We start from the raw sequence: 19,512 nt of genomic DNA, 5'->3' as shown, positions 1-19,512 counted from the left end.
TTTTTTTTTAACCAAAAGTTGCGCGAAGAATGCCCCAGAGGCCATTTAAAATCTAAGCACGATCCGACTAATAGTTCGGTTTGCATCGCAAAAAAAGCTCGGGCGCCCTGCCAGGGCGAGGGTTAATTATAATCTTCGCCATAGCTCATCAAAAATTATGACAAAATGCAAAAACGATATCAATGTTAATGCACAAGTCAGTTTGGAGGCCGCATGCAAAATTTTAATAAAATCCGTTCATACATTTTCCAGTCATGGACTGAAAACAAACAGGTAAATCTTTCTGCCTCACCCTGTACATAGGTCATTAGTCTGACCTGGAAGCCGAAGGTCAGGTCAATGACCAAATATCGGGAAAATCGAGATCTTGTAGAACTTCTAAAAGTGATGCTTTATGTTTCTGGAGTCCTGATTTCGAACTTAAGAATTATTACGATCAAAGATGATGTGTTCATCCATTTGAGTAGATCAAACGAGGTCAGGTCAGGTCAACCGGCGTCCCGACGGCTATCCATTAGGTATAAACTATAAACCATCGCTGTCAGTTTTGTAACATATTGCCAGAACTAGTTCCGGAATGTTTATATCTGTGCTTAATTTGTAATCAGCTCATAAAAACTACGCTGAGACGTTTTGAAACGCCAAACGAGGTCATCTAAGGAAAATAACTTTGACCTGAGTCCCAGGACTGCGGAGTCGGAGTCGGAGTCGGTCGGAGTCGGAAGTTTTGCCCTGAGTCGGAGTTGGAGTCGCTAAAATCTTACCGACTCCGACTCCGAAGTTAACACTGCATTGCTCAAAGTCATACCCGACACCTGGTTGCTTCATGATATTTTGCTTGTTGACCTTTCAAAATCTGATTTTGTTGAAGCTAAGGACATACCCCCGTTTTGGACCAGCGTTTTCATTGAAAAAAAAAACTGAAGAAGGCTGCTGCGTCAAAACCTGTTTTTATTTATGCATGCTATTTAAAAAGTAGGCACTTATTTGCAACATTGGCCTTGGAACGCGCAAAAGTTCGCTTCAGGCAAGATAAAAAGATATCCGACAATAAATTTTATTTCATTATATGGACTTGCTGGGCAATGTCCGGAGTCGGAGTTGGAGGCGATTTTTGAAGCCGGATAATTTTTGCCGTAGTCTGAGTCTGAGCCTGAGTCGGAGTCACCTTAAAATCCATCGTCTCCGCAGCTTCATGTGACCTTGACACCCACCCTATCAGCAAGTAAACACAGGTAGTTAGTTTATCCCAAAGAAGTGTGTAGATGACAAGATAATACCCATTTTTAGAGCGGTTATCTGGAACACATTTTGTGACATTCGGTGCGATCTGGTTAAAATAGGTTTATAGCTGATTTTTAGTAGCTTTCATCTTGGGCTGCACCAGTTGCTCAATTCATGGATGACTGAGTGTCGCCACAGGAGGTCCCCCGGTGGGCCGGGGCAGCGCAAGGGACGGGCCCCGCCACTGAGCCGACCATCGGATGTGCCCATTGTAAGAGCGTACCGGGCAGCGGAGCAAATCTCGGACCCACCTCAAGGGTATCCTCATCAATCAGCTTCCCATCCCTGCTGTCTCATGACAGGGGGAGTATGTGAACGGTAGTGGCAGCGGTGACCGTTAGGCGAGCCGGGCCTGCGCTGTGAATAGGAGGGGTGCGCGCCACCTCCCAGACGGTCTGGCGCTCCTGCACCCCGCCCTCCCGGCTGCGGCCGGGCTCCCGGTGCCGGACCGCAAAGTGCTGGCCGTACCTACATGTGTCACTGTTGACATAATCAAGTCGCTTTACATGACCTTGTTAATAGCGTGTACCTATAGTTTGTGCCCACAAATCCTGAAACCTGATGAACTTTTTTAACACTAAATAAGTAAAAAGTAGACCATCCAACCCATGCATTTGCATTAGTTTACAACCCCCTCACATTGCCCCACCAGACAGTAATAAGCATGTTAAGAATGAAACCGTAGTTTTGGACCCGCTACACCTTTTTTTAAGTCGGTCATTCGTTAACGATTTCAGCCTCTCATGGATGCTTCACTGTTCGTCGGAGTTCAAATTTAACGACTTATTTCCGTTTATCTAAGAATCGTACTCCCCTTATGGCTATAAGGGAGCCATCACTTATTTGTATGCGCTTCTGCTCCTCTGTTCGTGCAAGGTAAAGTTAAAACGTTGAAATCAAATATTTTTTTTTAGAATAATCGAGCCAAATGGACAATGGAATGCCCTCGAATGACCTGAACATTGACCTTATCTTAGCAATTTATTAGGAACGCATATATTTTATTGCGAACCACATCGGTTCCTACAGGGTGTCCCAGAATTACCCGAACATTTATTTTCTGGCTAAAAGTGTATTTAGGGCCTTGGCTAAAAGTACGACTGCGCTCGCTTCTAATGATATACAAGCATCATACTTTTATAAGATATCCCTTAGCTATCGAGCTTGGGGACTGTGTGCTTTTGGTGGCCGGTAACGACTCGAATCAATTAGGGGAAGCCGGGGAAAGCCCGGCATAGTAAGCTCTTTTTCATTTTTATTACATACCATACGTGCTGTATAAAATGTTGATATTCTGTTAGCTAGCTAAGTTCATTGGCCGTGTTTTCCCAAAAATTCGGTTTCGTGGAATAAGTATAAGGTTTTCTTTGGAGCGCTCTTGCGAGGAACATTATGAATATTAGAGAGAGAAAATATATGAAAAATTGACCTCTCCTCGACATTTAAAATTATTTGAATAGCCAAATATTACTGTATTGATATTTCGACCAACAGGTCTTCTTCAGAATAAGACAGTGTACACAAGTGTACGAGAATACAATAATTGATGCAGCAGACTTATTCCCGCGGTTTTCAAATTCAAAAATTAGCGCGGTTTATCTCGCGCTCATTAAACAGTGGTACAACCTTTTTAGCAACCTTTTTAACAACTAACAACTTCTTGTACCACTGGTTGTACCACTGTTTAATGAGCGCGAGATAAACCGCGCTAATTTTTGAATTTGAAAACCGCGGGAATAAGTCTGCTGCATCAATTATTGTATTCTCGTACACTTGTGTACACTGTCTTATTCTGAAGAAGACCTGTTGGTCGAAATATCAATACAGTAATATTTGGCTATTCAAATAATTTTAAATGTCGAGGAGAGGTCAATTTTTCATATATTTTCTCTCTCTAATAAGTATACGGTTGAGAAAATCGAGTTTTAAGAAAGTGTTGATTTTTCTGGGGTAGGCCCGGCATAGGGGTAACGCCGGCCACCTCCCCAGCGCTTTACAACGAGTTGATGAAACCATTATGTGTCTTCCAAATATTAACGGAAAGTGAAATACTAAGGTACTGATTAGCTCTGGACATCTTAGAGTTTATGTCACTACTGGTATTTTAGCTAGCGTCTACCACATATACAGTACAGGTCGATGAAAATCGTGATGCAAAATTGACAAAAAATGTGTATTTCAAAATTCCTTAAAATTTATTTTTCTTTTTGCCTTAATGCATCATATTGCATATCATTCGACTCGGCTGATGAAGAAGAACACAACGACACCATTTTTGAAGCTCTAGTTTCATTGTCTGTCGCGTTATCTGCAAAAACGTAGTTTGACCCTAGTTGACCTTAAGTGACATGACTGGCTTTGTCTATGATGACATGTTTATTTTCGAAATTTATCTTTGATCTAGGTGTAAACCAAACCTGCTCAGTACCTATTATCTCATGGAAAACAGTGGTTTAGTGGCATTGCTCGCGGTTGGGGGTAAGCTTGGCCACTCGCCCGGGGTTACCCCAATGTGCTAATTTTTATTTTAGAACTGCGATGTTCGAAAAAAATGGCATACTTAAGCCAGCCTGCCTCGTCACCCCTCACTACAAACACTTAAACGGTCCTTACATAACATTCGTATAAATATTAGTACTGTATGGTATAACATTAACAGTGCAACATATCTCACTTTTTAGCTAAAAACCCTTAAAATATCATTTCTGCTCTATAACTTTAACAATATGCAATTTTTGTTAGCCTTAACTTTTTTACTGGAGTTACCTTAGCTGCCACGCTGAGAGGACAAACAGTTGAGCACTATTATTGTGAATAATTTAGCCGGAAACGGGGTGGCCGGGCTTCCCCCGCGCCCGGGCTTCCCCCGGCTTCCCCTATTATCCAGAGTCAAGTAAGAGTAGTCCTTTTCCGTTTTCAGCTTAAGCCACTAACAGGCAACCATGGTGAATCAACTCCCGTTCTCAACTTTGTAAACGGACTTTCGGCATGGTTTTTGCTGGAGAGCTTCAGCAGCTCATCTGCATGCAGTTAGGATTGAGCAAAGCGCAATTATATCAGCTAACGAAGCGAGAGAGAGCAAGAGGTAAACCTGACTGACAAGCTTGGGCTCGGCCAAAAAGGGCCATGCACCAGTTGTCAAACAGGTGGTTGCTTGTCATAGACAACAAACGTCACCGATCTAGCTAAAAACTAGTTAAGCAATAGATCAGGATTATCTACAAAACATCAGTCTACCTTGCACCACTATCTTCGACAAAATTTTGGAAGTTGGGGTCCTTCGCCAGAAAAATATGCGAAAACTACGGGAAAAGCAGCGCAAATCACTACAATTCATCCCAAAAACATATCATATACAACAAAACAGTATATTGAAGCACACTTTGTGGTCTAACGAAGGTATTATGTCATTCGAACCGCCCGAAAAAGGCGTGTGTGAACGTCAGATGACTACAACGCCCCAACAGCAGAGACGGCCAGGCACCCGTCGAAAATCATATTGTGAGACATTTTGAGCCACCGTGCACTCATTGGGCTTGATATGATGGCCCAAAGACAACTGTTAGCAGTAGCACAGAGTACTACTGCGGTAATACTCTACCAGTACAAAAACTGGATGCCGTGAACCAAGTGGCCATGAACGGGTTTGTTTTGGAAACCAAATCTGTTGGAAGCCAAAGGTCGCGCCATGTTCAGACATGGAGCTTCTCCACTCCAGATGTAAAAAACGCAGCAAAAGTGGTGTAGGCAGAAATTTTTGTTTTGGGGGATAATACCTTATGGCCTGGGAACACTTTGATGTCAAGTTTATCTTTATATGATCGTAATATCCTCCGGCAAGAGGTCAAAGAAAACAGGCCTACACCCAGTTCCGGGAGACCCGTAAAACAACTGAGACCAGCAATGGCTGGCATTTTCCATCATTGTCGGCTGATCTTGTAACAAGCTTATCTATTGCATGTGCTATTTGACAGCCACCCTAGTTGACTATATAGGACGGTAAAAAGAAAAAGCGCAATCATGTATAATGGTTCGTTCCGCGACAGGGTCCGGCTGCTTTGTACGGCTCGGCGGGGCGGGAGGGGGGAGGCAGGCGACGCGTCTGACAGGCGACACTTGAGCGTCCCGGGAATCAGCTGTCACCGTGCGGCGCGGCGGGCCGTCCCTCCGACCCTTCCCATTGTTACCTGACTGGGCGCCGGCCGCCGGTCCTCCGGAAGGGTCACTTTGGTATGCGAACTCTTCACCGCACTTGCCCACTGTCAGAGAGTGTACTGAGGTACAGTAGTTTCTAACAGCTCGTTCGATTGGTCTGCCTGCTCAGCCAATCATATTCTGGCAACCTTGGACCTTGGGACCCAACGTCGCTATGGTACTTCCGTATAGCCTGAGGCACCTGGGTACTTATGAATCTTGGGTCCCGTTGGATTCTGGGTCCGACTGTACTTGGGTACATTTGATACACACCCAGATCGATACAGATCCGATGAGATTTTGGAGTCGGGGAAAAATGGGGGTACCTTTCTGAGAATGCCTGTGAGGTCAGACTCTGTTGGAGCGTGCAGTTCAAACCAAAGTCAGAGTCGCAGTCGCCAAAATTTTCAAGACTCCGACTCCAGACTCGGAAATGTCAATGCCATGATTCATGCCATGTTCCTAGTTGGTTCTTTATTACATTTTGTAGCTGATTTTCATAAATTTTGGAGTGCTGACACATAATTTTCGTTCAAAGCGTAACACGAAATCTTCGGGGCCTTTCTCAACTCTCGTCAAATGTCTGCGACAGGCACAAGTACCGTTCAAGTGCCGCAGGGCTCATGAGCCTGCTTTTCACACAGGCTCCTAAGGAGCTCCACTGAGCTCTAAGAAGCTTTCGGAGGGCCCAAACCGGCCTCTGAGAGTCCCACTGGTGTCCATGTTCTCTAGAGGGCCCATACAGGGATCTTTGAGGACATTATACATACGTAGACCTCTGAAGGGCCACACGAATCTTTGAGGATGCCTTCGAAAATTTCTGAAAACCTCAACTGGCCTATGATAGTTCAGCCGAACTTTTGAGGCGACAGACTTTACTAACCCCAACCCGGCATCTGAGGGGTCACAACTCACGTGTCCCTCTGAGGGCCGCAACACATGTTTCTTATGTCCCTACCAGCGTAAGGTCCTTAAGGATTCGACACAGACCCCGACGGTTCACACTGTTATTCGAGGGCTCCAGGCTCACCCTGGGCCTAGTCTCTTAGCACCCGCCGCCCACACTGGCTTCTGAAAGCTCGTGTGCCCTAAAGGGCTTTCCGGGCCCACCTTAGGCTCGGAAAGCCCTAAAGCACCACATACACGTAAATATTTGGGGTGACCAACGCCGATCTCCGGGATCCTAAGCAGGCTTCTGAGAGTCCACACTGACCCTGAGTGGCCTGAAATGGCCTGGAAGTCGCAATCCTATCTCTCTTGCCGCCATGCCGTGCGTAACTTTTGGTTCCGTTAAATATTTTTGGTCGCGTTTGCAGCGTTTCCCTTCACTCGAAAAACCAGAAACTTTTTGTTCACACTCGAGTGAACAAAACACTTCTTCTCACTGCAGCAAGGATGAATGATGTACTTCCGATTCACACTTCCGACATTCTCTCTTAGTCTCCGCCGAATGCCCAATTCTTAACTACAATCGGCGGCTGGGATAAGCCCTATGCATTTCACGTAAAACCTCGGCATGCATGCGTGAATGGAGGTTTTAGCGAGGTGATCCGATTCAAATGGAGCGTTTTTCACCTTCTTCTGGGTAATGATCATGAGCAACGAGAGTCTGCGCAGGGGCCCTCTGCAGTGCGTCGGCAATCGCAGCCACTGTAATTCTACCGGTCGTTTTTGTCCAGAAATTTCAAAATTTTGATTTTTTTTTGTAAAAAAAATACATGCTATAGCTAGAAGGAAAACTTTGTCACCATCGGATTCCTCGCACCATTGCGCGTCGAATGATATGTAAAACGAGTGAGTAACGGCTGGGGAAAGGCAAGATTTAACACAAAACTTGATTTTGCCCCCCCCAACCGAAAATGTCTGGCGCCTTTACGTCTGGTGGTTTTTCCTTATCTTATTGATATATTTTCAAAAGTCTTAGTAAAAAATCCCTAGTAGAAGAACATTGCACTACATTTGTAAAAACATCTTCCGACGGTGTTTTGTTGAAGCTTCACAAATATGACGCACTATCGACAACTATTGCCTAAAATTAGCCGCGACGGTGCCGTGAATTGTCCGAGTAAAAAGGTAACAAATTCTAAGAAAATTACACAATACATTTACAAATAGGGTTATATCAGCTCCTGTGCTACTGCTGTCCTCATCTCAATATTTCTTTGCTTATCTGGAACAATTGATACCATTCTTGATAGCGAAAACGCCGTGACGCCGTCTTAGGTCGCCTCTCGCTGAGATCCCTTTGATGGAGAGGCCACTTTTACTAACTGAAAAATAGCCACCTGCCGGAATTTTTGTCCAAAGACTGCTTCACGCACAGAGCATAAATGTGATGGGCAGATAAGTAGATAGGGCTTTACTGTTAAAGGGACTATCCCACCTTCTAAAATGTTGTTAAAACCAGTTAAATTGTGCCCGACTTTATAGATTGGATGACCAGGAACACGGTTCTGGCATTTATTTTTCATGAAACATCTTAGGCTTCCCATATTCCAAACACAAACTTTCAAATATGTGACGTCACAGCCCAAAATTACCTCCTTCCCCAGGCCACATTACTGTCATAAAGCTGATTCTTTTTACTCTGTAGGCACCACAACAAAGTTCAGACCAAGTTTTAAGCGATTTTTCAACGGACAAACCCTTTTAAATCAGAATGACTTAACGAGGTGACGTCACACTAACGGTCGCTCCATGTTGAAGATAGGGCCTTGTACAAGGCCCATTTTCAAATGAAGGGAACGAATTTCTTCAACACCAAGAGGCCGCGGGGGTTCCAACCTAGATAGATAGTGGTTTCTGAACCTCGCCGCAAACTTGGCTATCTCAACTCAAACCCCATGTTAAAGGTGGGATAGTCCCTTTAACGCTCTGAATGTGAAGCTGTCTCTCGGCAAAAAATTGTGGCAGGCCGCTATTTTACTGTTGGTGTAACCATAGCCTCAGGTTCATTTAAGTCTGATGAGCCTAAGAACAGAGTTTTAGCAGCTGTTGAATCATGCACATTTATATTGCCGCATAAATATCTGAGAAATTTCTGACCAAGAACTTTTGCTCTTGCTACTTTTCTCAGTTTTCCCCAATCCATAGTGATAGGTAGGTACCGCTCACAGGTTTAAGCAGTAGGTTTTGCCTTTTTACATTTTTGGCTACCTACATCTCAGAAACTAGTTGATAGGTATACAATGAGGCCATTGTAGGGGAGTATAGCAGGCATGTGCACAAAACAAATGAATCACAAGCTTTAGAATATATAGCCAGAAATTTGCTAACTTTCATACTTAGGGGCAAAACCAACTGCTAAAACCCATGAGACCTGTACCTACCTGCATTTCATGTGATCAAAGAGCAGAGTGATCTAGGCATTTTAACTCTTTGTTCTTTCCCAGTTCCTAGTTTTGTCAGGCTTAATTTGTCTTACTATTTCAGTTTTTTTTAATGGCTAGGGCTTAGATAAAGTCAGTTTCTGGGGCTCTCTTGTGTTTATGCCATGAGTTATGTGCATTCATATTTTAGGCTTTTGCTCCAGTTTAAGACTGGTTGAAGTCCCAAGAAGCAAGAGCTAAGGGGTGCTCTGAATATTTATTTTGGTTAGCCTGTAGTGGGTATGCTTTCCCAACACCAACATCCAAAGATTTCTTCTGAATCTGCCAGTGGCTTGGATAGGGGTTGGGTATCTATTTTATGCTACTTGAACTGGGCACTGACTTGGATAGGATCTGGGACCTGGTGATTTGACTTCCTTCATTGATATGGACCTATCTGTAGTGGCTCATGCTCAGCATTTCGCTTTTCTCTCCCATGTACTTATCTCCAGAGTATACATATTTTTACGAGCTGATTACAAGCTGATGGGCACAAAATGACCTTAGTAGTTGGCACGCTCTGAACCCCAATAAACAAACAATATGAGCTGATTATAATTGATTACACTTTTTCAGGAAAGGACAGCTTTTACAACCATGTCTGAGGCACAAACTGCAGGGGATGCTGTGCAGGCCAACAGTTCACCTTCACCACTCCAGGATGGCCTGAGCACTGAGTCCACGCCTGAGTCAGCAGTGCAGTCTTCTGGAGATGCACCCACACAGTCTGCTGAAAAAGACACAAAGCCTGTGGCATCTGAAGTGGAGCCAGTGCCTGTATCACTGGCTAGTCACATGGCAGGAGATAAGGCAGAGCCTGCTCAGCTGCAAGAAAAGCCTGATCTGCCTTCTGGTGGTTCTTCTGAGCCCCAGCCGAATTCAGACAGCTCAACAGCCAATGGTTCAGTGGATTCTCCCTGCAAGGCCACTCAAGATAAGCCATCTTCTGAGCCCACAGAATCCCCAACCCCTGCTGAGCTTTCATCTGTGCCTTCAGAGAAGTCTGATTCCTCGCACTCTGCCGATGCTGCGTCTCCTCCAGCTGCCGTAGCCCCGCCTGCTGAAGCCCCTGCTGAAGCTCCTGGTGAAGCTCCTGCCGAACCTCCGGCCGCGCCCCCTGCGGAACCCCCCGCGGCACCTCCGGCCGATTCCGGCCAGGACGACTCCGGCTGTGACACAGAGCCGGAGCCGGAGCGGCAGTCGTCGGCGCCGGCGTCGATGGCCGAGCGGCGCGGCCCCGAGATGGCCGACGTCGAGAAGCTGGCGCGCTCGGTGGTCTCGGACACGCTGGAGAAGGCCAAGCAGGAGGCCAGCCTGCAGCGCTCGCTGGATAACCGGCGCCAGGACCCGGACACCGACGACGACGGCTGGCTCGATATCGTCGGCAACGGACAGCTAAAAAAGAAGGTGCGTATCGGGGTTTGGTAGACATAAAAGTAGTAGGGAATAGGGATGCTCTTGGATCTACAATGTATGAGATCAGTGAATTGTCGCCGCTATCGCAGGTGGTTATAATGTTGTGTATTTTGTGTATGTATATACATTCCCGGACCCCTCCTTGCTTGCCACTCGGAGCCGTGAGTCCGACCGACTTATCCGTGGCAGGTGCTGTACCCCGGCAGGGGTGACACCTCTGACCGACCTCTCTGTGAGTTGACCGCGCTGACCGACTCCTCTCCTCCACAGGTGCTGACGGCCGGCCGCGGTGACCGCTCCGACCGACCGCAGCGCAGTCAGCTGGCCTCCGTGCACCTCTCTGCCCACTTTGAGGACGGACGGCCGGTGAGCGGTCTGCCCGAGCGGCTGACATTCGGCCTGGGAGACGGAGAGGTGATCACCGGTCTGGACATGGCCGTGGGCCTGATGCAGCCCGGAGAGACGGCCGAGGTCTACATGGACGCCAGGTGGGTGTCATTGAGGGGAGGGGACGGCGGAGACGGTCGAGGTCTACATGGATGCCAGGTGGGTCAGTGTCTAGAAAGGGACGGGACAGCGGCAACGGAGGAGGCGAGATGGTGCAGAGAGCAAGGGCGTTCGTCGTCGGGAGCTGGTGGAAGATCATGACCAGGAAGCAAGAATGTACTGACGAGTGGCCGGCAATATTTTAAGAAGTTTTATAAATGTTTGAGTTGTACTAGTCTGATAATCATCTGGCGGGACCTGGTGAATTGACAAGGGGTTGACGGGGATATCTTATTGACTGGTGCCATTGTTTACTACCCACTTGATAAACGCCCGGCTGACGCCTGATAAGAATCATAATGGGGTAGTCCGCACTCGCAGGAGCCCAGCCAAAGGGCTAGACAGAGGACAGATCGTCGCTTGAGTATCTACGCGATAGGTACCGTTTGTGATGGATCTGCATCATTCTTTCTTTTGTAGGTCCACGATATTTTGTACACCCAACCAGTTTCACATGCATTTTCGTTTTTCGAGCCCAAAAGGTCAACGGACGTTCAAGCTAATAGCCGATCCCGAATCATACTCCAACCCCCCACCCCCCCACCCCCACCCTAACGTCGCGCTGCCTCTGTTGTTCTCTGACTTAGGACGTTCTTCTCTCAGGTTCGCGTATGGCGAGAAGGGTCTGGACGACGCTGTGCCTCCCAACACGAACCTGATCTTCACTGTACAGCTGGAGAGCGTCCAGCCGGAGCCAAAGTATGAGGAGATGAGCGCCGAGCAGCGCCTCGAGATCGGGTCAGTAAGGGACTCGGGGGAGGGGGATTGGATCAGTGGCGGGCTCGGGTGGGATGATCGGGTCAGTGGCTCCCGACCATCCCAGGCACCACGCATTGGGAACGAATAGAAGCGCCATCTCGCAGATTTGCAGGAACAAGTTTGCAAGCTTTGGTGTATTTTACTGCGGCCTGCGGGCTTGTGGGGCTACTCTGTATGGTCTGGTGGCGCATGCCCCTGCCACCATGTTACAATTTCCTCACTGTCACTGTTACTCTATAATCCAACAACCTCTCCCTCCTCTCAGGAGTCAGAAGCGAGACCGCGGCAACTGGTGGTTCAAGCGCGAGGACTTCAACCACGCCATCCAGTGCTACCGACGGGCGCTGGACTTTTTCGACAACGAATCTGATGAGTTCACGGTAGGTTCCCCGGGTGTGTGCGGGGGGGGGGGGGGCGGCGCTGCCACCGTCACCGACCGGGCGAGCCGGCTGTTCGGGAGCGTTCCGCCGCGTCGATACGTCGATAAGCCACACTGCCGCCGGTTTCCGGCGCTTATCGATCTAGTGCTGGCTTGGCTGTAATGTGTGTGGCTAAGCACAAGGTGCCAGGGGATAATCCAGCTTGAATGAATGGATTTTAAAACCAGCTGATATTTCTTATGCTTAGCTACAATGCAGTCAGCTTTGGTTCATGAGATAGTCTGTTGGTGTCATTGAGGTGGGGTACTCTTTGCTGGACTTAGTTTATCAAAATGATTCCACATTTTACAACAAGTTCCGGAACAAGGCTGGTTTTGGTTAGTGCTACCTCTGGGTAATCGCATTCCAATAGTTCTGGTGATACTGTGGCAGTTGGGTGTAATGTACTGTGTAATTCATAATGTGTAGCTGCAGCATCAGCCTGTACCCGTTCTCACTGTGTGTCAGTCAGCTGACGCTATTATTATTATTATTATTGTTTATTCAGCATCGTCATGCGACAAAAAGATACATACCCCCCCCCCCCACCCCACCCACCCACACACACAGTTAATCAGCACTCAGGAGGTTAGTAGTCTTAACAGGCGCCGCGAGGCCTGACAGTTGCTTGCCAAAACCATCTTCAAACTGTCTACAAGACCGCTTTCTTGGAGTGGTGCCCGGACTATGTCGTGATCGACGTACCCAGCAGCGATGTGCATGATAGCGCCGAAATTCTTACCACACAGATTATATACGTGGCCAATAAACGACCCATCCAACTGCTCGGGGTACGTAGCAAGTCTGGCCAGTCCAGTGACGTAGGCTTGGCGAAGACGGTGGTCAGCGCGGAAAGCATTACGGAATGCGCGGAGGGCATCACCTCGCAGCACCTCACCGATGCGAGGCACCCCAGCAGCAATCAAAAGAGCCGTATGGTGCGCAGAACGCGGCAGACCCAGCGCTGCCTTGATCAGCGAAGCCTGTCGCGAGTCTAGACGCTCAATGTCGGCGGAGCTGAGGGGAGCCGTCTCACAGCCGAAGATCAGTGCCGGCAGCACTACTGTCTTCCAGAGGAAGATTTTGTCAGCAGCAGTCAGGCGGTTGGTGAAATTGCCCAGGGGTGTGAGGCCATGTCGTTATCGTTATCGTTATCGACGTCGTTATCGACGGCTATCGGACGGAAAACAGTCCACTACTGATAGTGAGACGATGGGATATCTAACTAAGATAGTAGGGTGACGTGGTTATTCACTAGCAATATTACCGTCGTATTTCACTTGGGCCGTTGGTGTTTTCCGTTACCCATTTCGGACCGACAAGCGAAGTGTTATACTAAGCACTTAACCGGATTGCGCCGGTTTTAGTCGGTTTCCAGTCGGACTCGATCCAGCAAATGACCGCCCGCTGCCCGACCGACGAACAGACCTGGCGCCGTTTCATTTTTGGCCACATGGCGCCACGTTTTATTACGTTAATTCATTACCGACTGCCCGTCTGCCGTCGGAATTTAGACTCCTATTCACACTGATATGAATCGATATGACTCAGAGGCGTAGTCCCAGCGGCCGTGACCTAACCTCCCTGACCTGACTGACCCGACCTGACCTGACCCGACCCGACCCTCTTCAGGGTCTGCCCGACGACGTGCACCTGCTCTTCGAGGAGCGGCTCAAGGTGCACAACAACATGGCAGCCGCCCAGATGAAGCTCGAGGCATACGACGCGGCTCTGCGCTCCCTCCAGCTGGTGCTAACCTGCCAGCCCAACAACGTCAAGGCGCTGTTCAGGAAGGGCAAGGTGCTGATGGCACAGAACCAGGTGGCGGACGCGGCCGAGACGCTGCGAGAGGCGCTCAAACACAGTCCTGACAACCGCACCGTTCAGGCCGAGCTCAACCGCGTGCTGGTGCGTACTGCGGACGGGGTAGGGCTGGGGAAGGGGCGGTGGTGGGTGTGTTTGTTAAGGCGAGCAGCGAGTATGAATGGGGACACCAGCGAGGGGCTAGGAGTGCGCGGTAGCGTTTGTGTAAATGTTGTAAGTTTGGATGATGATGTAGCGAATGACGTTTTTATGACTTAATTTCTGGATGGTATGCAATTAGCTCTTGAGCACTGCCCATAACGTAAAGGTTCAGTCGATTTCTTATGCCCTACCCAGCTATGCTGCAAATGTATTTCTCCTCTGAACTAAATTTTTAACGTGCTGCTTACATACGTGTAACCCTGTACTCCGTCTCGTCCATTCACTTGTCGTCTGAGCGCGGCTCCCTCCGTTCTCACAGGGAGTTCAGCGAAAACAGGCCGAGGAGCAGAAGAGCATGTACCGCAAGATGCTGGGCCTGCCACCGGCCGAGGAGCGTCCGGCGTCGGCGCAGGCCACAAAGAAGGTAGCCTCCTTATCCTGGCTTCCGTCCAAGGTACAGTCCCGGACGTTCCCTCTCCCGGCGCGCGGCTGGTCTTTGACGGAGCTGGCGAGATGTCCTTATCGGTCGATCAGTTATCGATTATAGCTGATAGGATTTATGCCACGGTGGCTAGATATGGGGCGATAGCAGCCCGGGCGGGGCCGTCCCCACCGGCCGACGGGCTGGGAGCTAAGCCCCCCCCCCCCCGTGGGTAACAGAACTCCGCCCCACCTGTTCACAAACCCACGTGTGGAGCACCTGGCGGGCTGCCTGGCGAGCCGTGACGTCATTTGTATACTGCCCCTTTCGAGCTGTTTACTCAATGACGTCATTTGACGCGCTGTCTGCTGTGTTTAAATGGGGCGGAGTCGTACCGGTTGCATCACGCCCGTCCCAGTTTCCGTTTAATGGAGACACGTGGCTGGTAGGATGATGAGACCGTGTCGCATCTTGCAGAGTGCATGGGCTGCACTGTCGGGATGTTTATTGACAGTGCTGGTCTCGCCACTCGGCAGAAATTAGGTAACTAAAACCAAGGGGTTGAATGATCCCAACGGTATTTGGGGTCTGGACGTCTCTTGTATGAGGATGGGTAAATATTGCTGGAAATAGTCTAGGGTTTCCGGTTTTATTCCGGAGACTTGCCAATGGTCTCCCACTCGCCTTTCATAAGTCGTAGCCGCTGGGGGTCATCAGACTTAACAATCGTTCCGCTTCAAATTACACAAGAAATTTTACAGTTGACTTGGTTGGAAAAATTGATCCATTTTTTGCTTCCGCATTCGCTAGTGATTTTTTCGAATTTTGCAGCCCTTTGGTTACGCGCGTGGCTTTAAAAATGAATACTTACTTGTCGATTTATTAAGTCGGACGACCCATTTATTTTGTTTATCTGCCAAAACACCCCTACTTAATCTCGACACACTCCTTGGGTTGCGAAAGTTCAGCCACGCCGCCTTTAGTCTGTGAAAACAATCGGCTGGACCAAGTTCAAAGGGTGACTGACTACATATCATGTGTTGGTCCGCTTTCCATCCATGTTGCAACGCCCTCGTGGCCAGGCGCCCCAGGCATTTTAATGACACTCATGATCTCACGCGAGTTTCGCAACGCTAGGTGGAATGGTGGTGTCAGGTTCTGCAGTCTGCATGCTTCGGTCCTTCTACGCTTTGCTGGAAAGGAAACTCCACATTTTCAGAAGCAATATGATTGTCGGTAAAGTCTAGCATGTTTTTTGCACAAGATGAGAAAGCTTCAATTGAAACCATGAAGCTGGTGTAAAAAACTTATTTCATGTCGGTTGCGGCGTATTTGGGAACTGCGGATATCCGTCCACCAGCAGCAGATTTGTGAGTTTCATTCTGCTGCCTGTTAGACTGAACTACAGTGTTTTGTTGGCTGTGGACAAAGACATAAAAAACGTAGCTGAATTGATGTAGCCTCAAACGCCTGCAAATAGTCCAAACGTCGGGTAGTCCTAATTTCAGTCGTTATGATTCGCACTCCTGTCTCCCGGTGTCATTTCTCTGCTGGCATATTTTGCTGCATAGATATTTTTTAAGAAATGTGACCCCTCATGTCAATCTTGAAATTAGGACGTTGACAAAAAGTTATGCTTTTTAACTTCACCAGCTGCTCTTCTGATTTCATGGATCAGCACTTTTGAAGAGACCCGCACCATGACACTCCTTGCCGACATTGGAGCTTATGGTGATGCATGTTTCCGCGTAAGCTCGAATATTTTATCAGTGACCTCGTCTAAAAATAGATGCAAGCCTAAAAATGCATACAGTTACAATGTCCTCTCAGACTCTTGGTGCCTCAAAATTTCAACGAGATAAACATTTGGGTTTGCCATGTGCTGATGATGCGTATCGAAAATTTGTTTACTGAAATTTTGTTCTCATTAGTCTCATTAGTATCACATTTCATTTATCTCCGAGAAAATAAATGTCGCAAAGCGTTTGGCTCAGCTTTTAAACAAGTAGTGCACCCGAGTGTTCTAACTCATCTGTAAAGTACTCCAGTTTGATTGTATCAGGTCACAGATAATTTAATATCTGAATTAATCGCCACCGTCACATCAAGTTCAAATATGACCTTCATTGTTACTGTAGAAAGCCATGTGTGGCTGCATTTGATCAAAGTAACAATAACAGCTGATCAAAGCTGTTATAACTCATCTTTCCTTGTGAGTCTGAACCGAGTTAACTGGTCAGAACATGATGGCGACCACGCGACTAATCTAGTTGGTACCGATGATGTACGACTCCCCTTTAAAGGGACTATCCCACCTTCTAAAATGTTGTTAAAACCAGTTAGATTGTGCCCGACTTTATAGATTGGATGACCAGGAACACGGTTCTGGCATTTATTTTTCATTAAACATCTTAGGCTTCCCATATTCCAAACACAAACTTTTAAATATGTGACGTCACAGCCCAAAATTACCTCCTTCCCCAGCCCACATTACTGTCATAAAGCTGATTCTTTTTACTCTGTAGGCACCAAAACAAAGTTCAGACCAAGTTTTAAGCGATTTTTCAACGAACAAACCCATTTAAATCAGAATGACTAAACGAGGTGACGTCACACTAACGGTCGCTCCATGTTGAAGATAGGGCCTTGTACAAGGCCCATTTTCAAATGAAGGGAACGAATTTCTTCAACACCAAGAGGCCGCGGGGGTTGCAACCTAGATAGATAGTGGTTTCTGAACCTCGCCGCAAACTTGGCTATCTCAACTCAAACCCCATGTTAAAGGTGGGATAGTCCCTTTAATGTCCTCCCCTCCATCAGGTTTCCCAATACCTAGTGCTGCTGGTTACCTGTATTTTGTTCTACGGCTTGTCTTACCCTACCTTACGTGAATGTTTGGACTGTATACATTGTGACGGTATTCTGACGCTTGATGGTATGCATGATTGCATCAGATCATTTTTTGTCTTTCTTGTCTCTCTGTGTCCCATGTGTCTCCTGTTTCTCCCTGCCACTAGTTATACGTTCTGACCGTCTGTCTCTGCCTGTCGTCCCCAGTCGTTCCCGGAGGAGCTGCCGTGTGTTCTACCGTCTGTGTTTCCCCACCAATGCGCAGATGTTATGTGTACAGCCCTTCTGAGTTCTGACTCTCCCCGCCGTCGCCAATCGTCCCCGGTGGAGCTGCTGGATGTTTAACCGTCTGTGTGTCTCCCCACCAATACGCAGATGTTGTGACAGTCTACAGTTGTTCTGGCCCTCTGTCTCTCTCCCGTCCTCGCCAGTCGTTCCCGGTGAAGCTGCTGGTGTCCTGTGTTTCATGTTCTGTACAGTCCATTTCCCCCACCAGTGTGATATTTTGACAGTATACAGCCGTTCTGACTCCCTCTCCCGTCGTCGCCAGTCGTTCCCGGTGAAGCTGCTCGTGGCCGGCGTGGCGTGTGCGCTGGCTGCCATCGCCGTCCACCGTCTGAAGCTGTTCTAGCGGCGCTGTCGGTCGGTAGCGCTCGGCGCGGCCGCTCCTCCCTCCCAGCTGCGCCCTCCAGTGCCCTCCCAGGCGGCCACCCCGTGCCCAACCGTCCCGCTCAGATACCCCTCTATGGCAGAGATTCTGTGCTCACAAGCGTCGGCGCTCAAGTGGCTCGCTCACAGCGCTAAATAGTGATATGGAGTGAGGCCGGTCAGTGGTCCACTCAGCGTATACCGGTGGCGGCGTCTGTGTATCTGCGAGTGTGGAGTGAACTGAACAGAGTGAACTCAGCAACGGTGGGTGGGAACGGTGACCAGCGCCCAGTTTAAACGGTACTCCAGAGTATGATTATATGATTATTGGATGAATGTGTGAACACTGCGGGCATAGCCCGATATCGTGCCGAGTAAGGAGTGAGCCCAGAGCTGGACTTTTGCCCCCAGAACTGGGAGCGAGAGAGATTATAACCGTGTCGGAGCTCCGATGTCCGCGAAGAGGCGGACCGGGGACGGTCGGCCACATCGCTAACACAGAGAGAAACGGAAGGGAATCGTGGACCAATTGTTGCTGATTGCTGTTGTATTGTGTTGCACTGCACCGAGCCCAGTTGGCACTTGCGAGCAGATGCCGAATAAATTTATCTAGTCCATACCGTCTGTGGAGAAAAGGAAGCGCGAGAAGACGTGACGTGGTATCTGAATCGGAATGATGTGATATCGCATTACGGAAGCAAAATACTAAATCGGTTAGAACACGGTACAATGTATCTCGTAACGGTGTATAGGTCCATGTCAATGTATGAGCGCAGTTGGATTGAGATGTTCAGAGGACATCTGTTATGACAAGTTTCCGAGCGTTGACATGGTGCAAAAAGGTACGGTTGAATTTTACGTGGGATCATTTGATTTTTGTGGTGGCTTTTAATAAGAAAGATGACGATGTGAACATCCACTTCAATATCTTCATTATCGGTTCATTGCTAGCGAAGTATTTCCCCCACGTAAAGAACGGGCATGCTTAGGTTGCAAATCTAGCCCTCGACGATTATAATGGGATCTCCATTGGTGTTAAATTGCTGCGTGACGTAAACGGATAACCGTGAATGCGATTGGTGAGACGTTATATGACGCAATGTTATTTTAAGTTGTGTCAATAAAAGAGCACAATTGCTCTTTCGACCCAATGAGGCCAACGCTAGTGGCCTCATTGGGTCGCTAGTGGTCTTAACGCGACGCTCTTACCCTTGCCATGGTATGCCTTATCATTCGAGCCAGTACAAGGTCGATTTCATTAGTTCAGCAATAATAAGCTTTCACTTATTATCAAGTTAGTGTGAGATCGATTTGAGCATAACCTGGTTTATATCGTTGAAATGTTTATATCGTCGAGATGAATGTAACCCCAACGTTGAAAAACTACCAACCACTGAACAATCTTATTGAGAAAAAAAAAACGTGAACTCCCTTACGTCTACAATACGTTTCCTTCTATGATCGCGATCAGCGATGTATAGGTAATCCGTTATAATGAGTTAAAATTGTAATGTAATGTAATGAGCAGAAGTAAGTACCGCGGAAGTGTCGACCGACCGCCAGCTGACTGGAAGGTAGACTGTACCGCAGCGCACCGTCCACACTACAGCCGCGCTACTCACGTTACACCGGCGCGGCGGTG

The 19,512-nt window shown here is 48.0% G+C and overlaps 1 protein-coding gene across 6 annotated transcripts in view; it reads left to right on the top strand.

The window, feature by feature from the left end:
• LOC122371469 (peptidyl-prolyl cis-trans isomerase FKBP8-like) overlaps window positions 1–18,487 on the top strand; it is a 29,563-nt gene extending 11,076 nt beyond the window's left edge. Inside the window, exons 1-8 of one of the 6 annotated variants that reach the window (XM_043347849.1) lie at window positions 7,282–7,551; window positions 9,423–10,253; window positions 10,533–10,750; window positions 11,412–11,546; window positions 11,833–11,947; window positions 13,619–13,894; window positions 14,271–14,375; window positions 17,773–18,487. In XM_043347849.1, the coding sequence (XP_043203784.1) occupies window positions 7,483–7,551; window positions 9,423–10,253; window positions 10,533–10,750; window positions 11,412–11,546; window positions 11,833–11,947; window positions 13,619–13,894; window positions 14,271–14,375; window positions 17,773–17,853 (1,830 nt within the window). In that variant the 5' untranslated portion in view covers window positions 7,282–7,482 and the 3' untranslated portion in view covers window positions 17,854–18,487. The other 5 variants (XM_043347833.1, XM_043347817.1, XM_043347825.1 and 2 more) reach the window with 5 other exon arrangements.
• Window positions 18,488–19,512: the final 1,025 nt, after the last annotated feature.

Source organism: Amphibalanus amphitrite, unplaced genomic scaffold, assembly GCF_019059575.1.
Source record: "Amphibalanus amphitrite isolate SeventyFive unplaced genomic scaffold, NRLGWU_Aamphi_draft 000036F_arrow, whole genome shotgun sequence".
Lineage (NCBI taxonomy): Eukaryota > Metazoa > Arthropoda > Thecostraca > Balanomorpha > Balanidae > Amphibalanus > Amphibalanus amphitrite.
The sequence above is the reverse complement of the archived record's forward strand: the minus strand, read 5'-3'. Positions and strand labels throughout refer to the sequence as shown.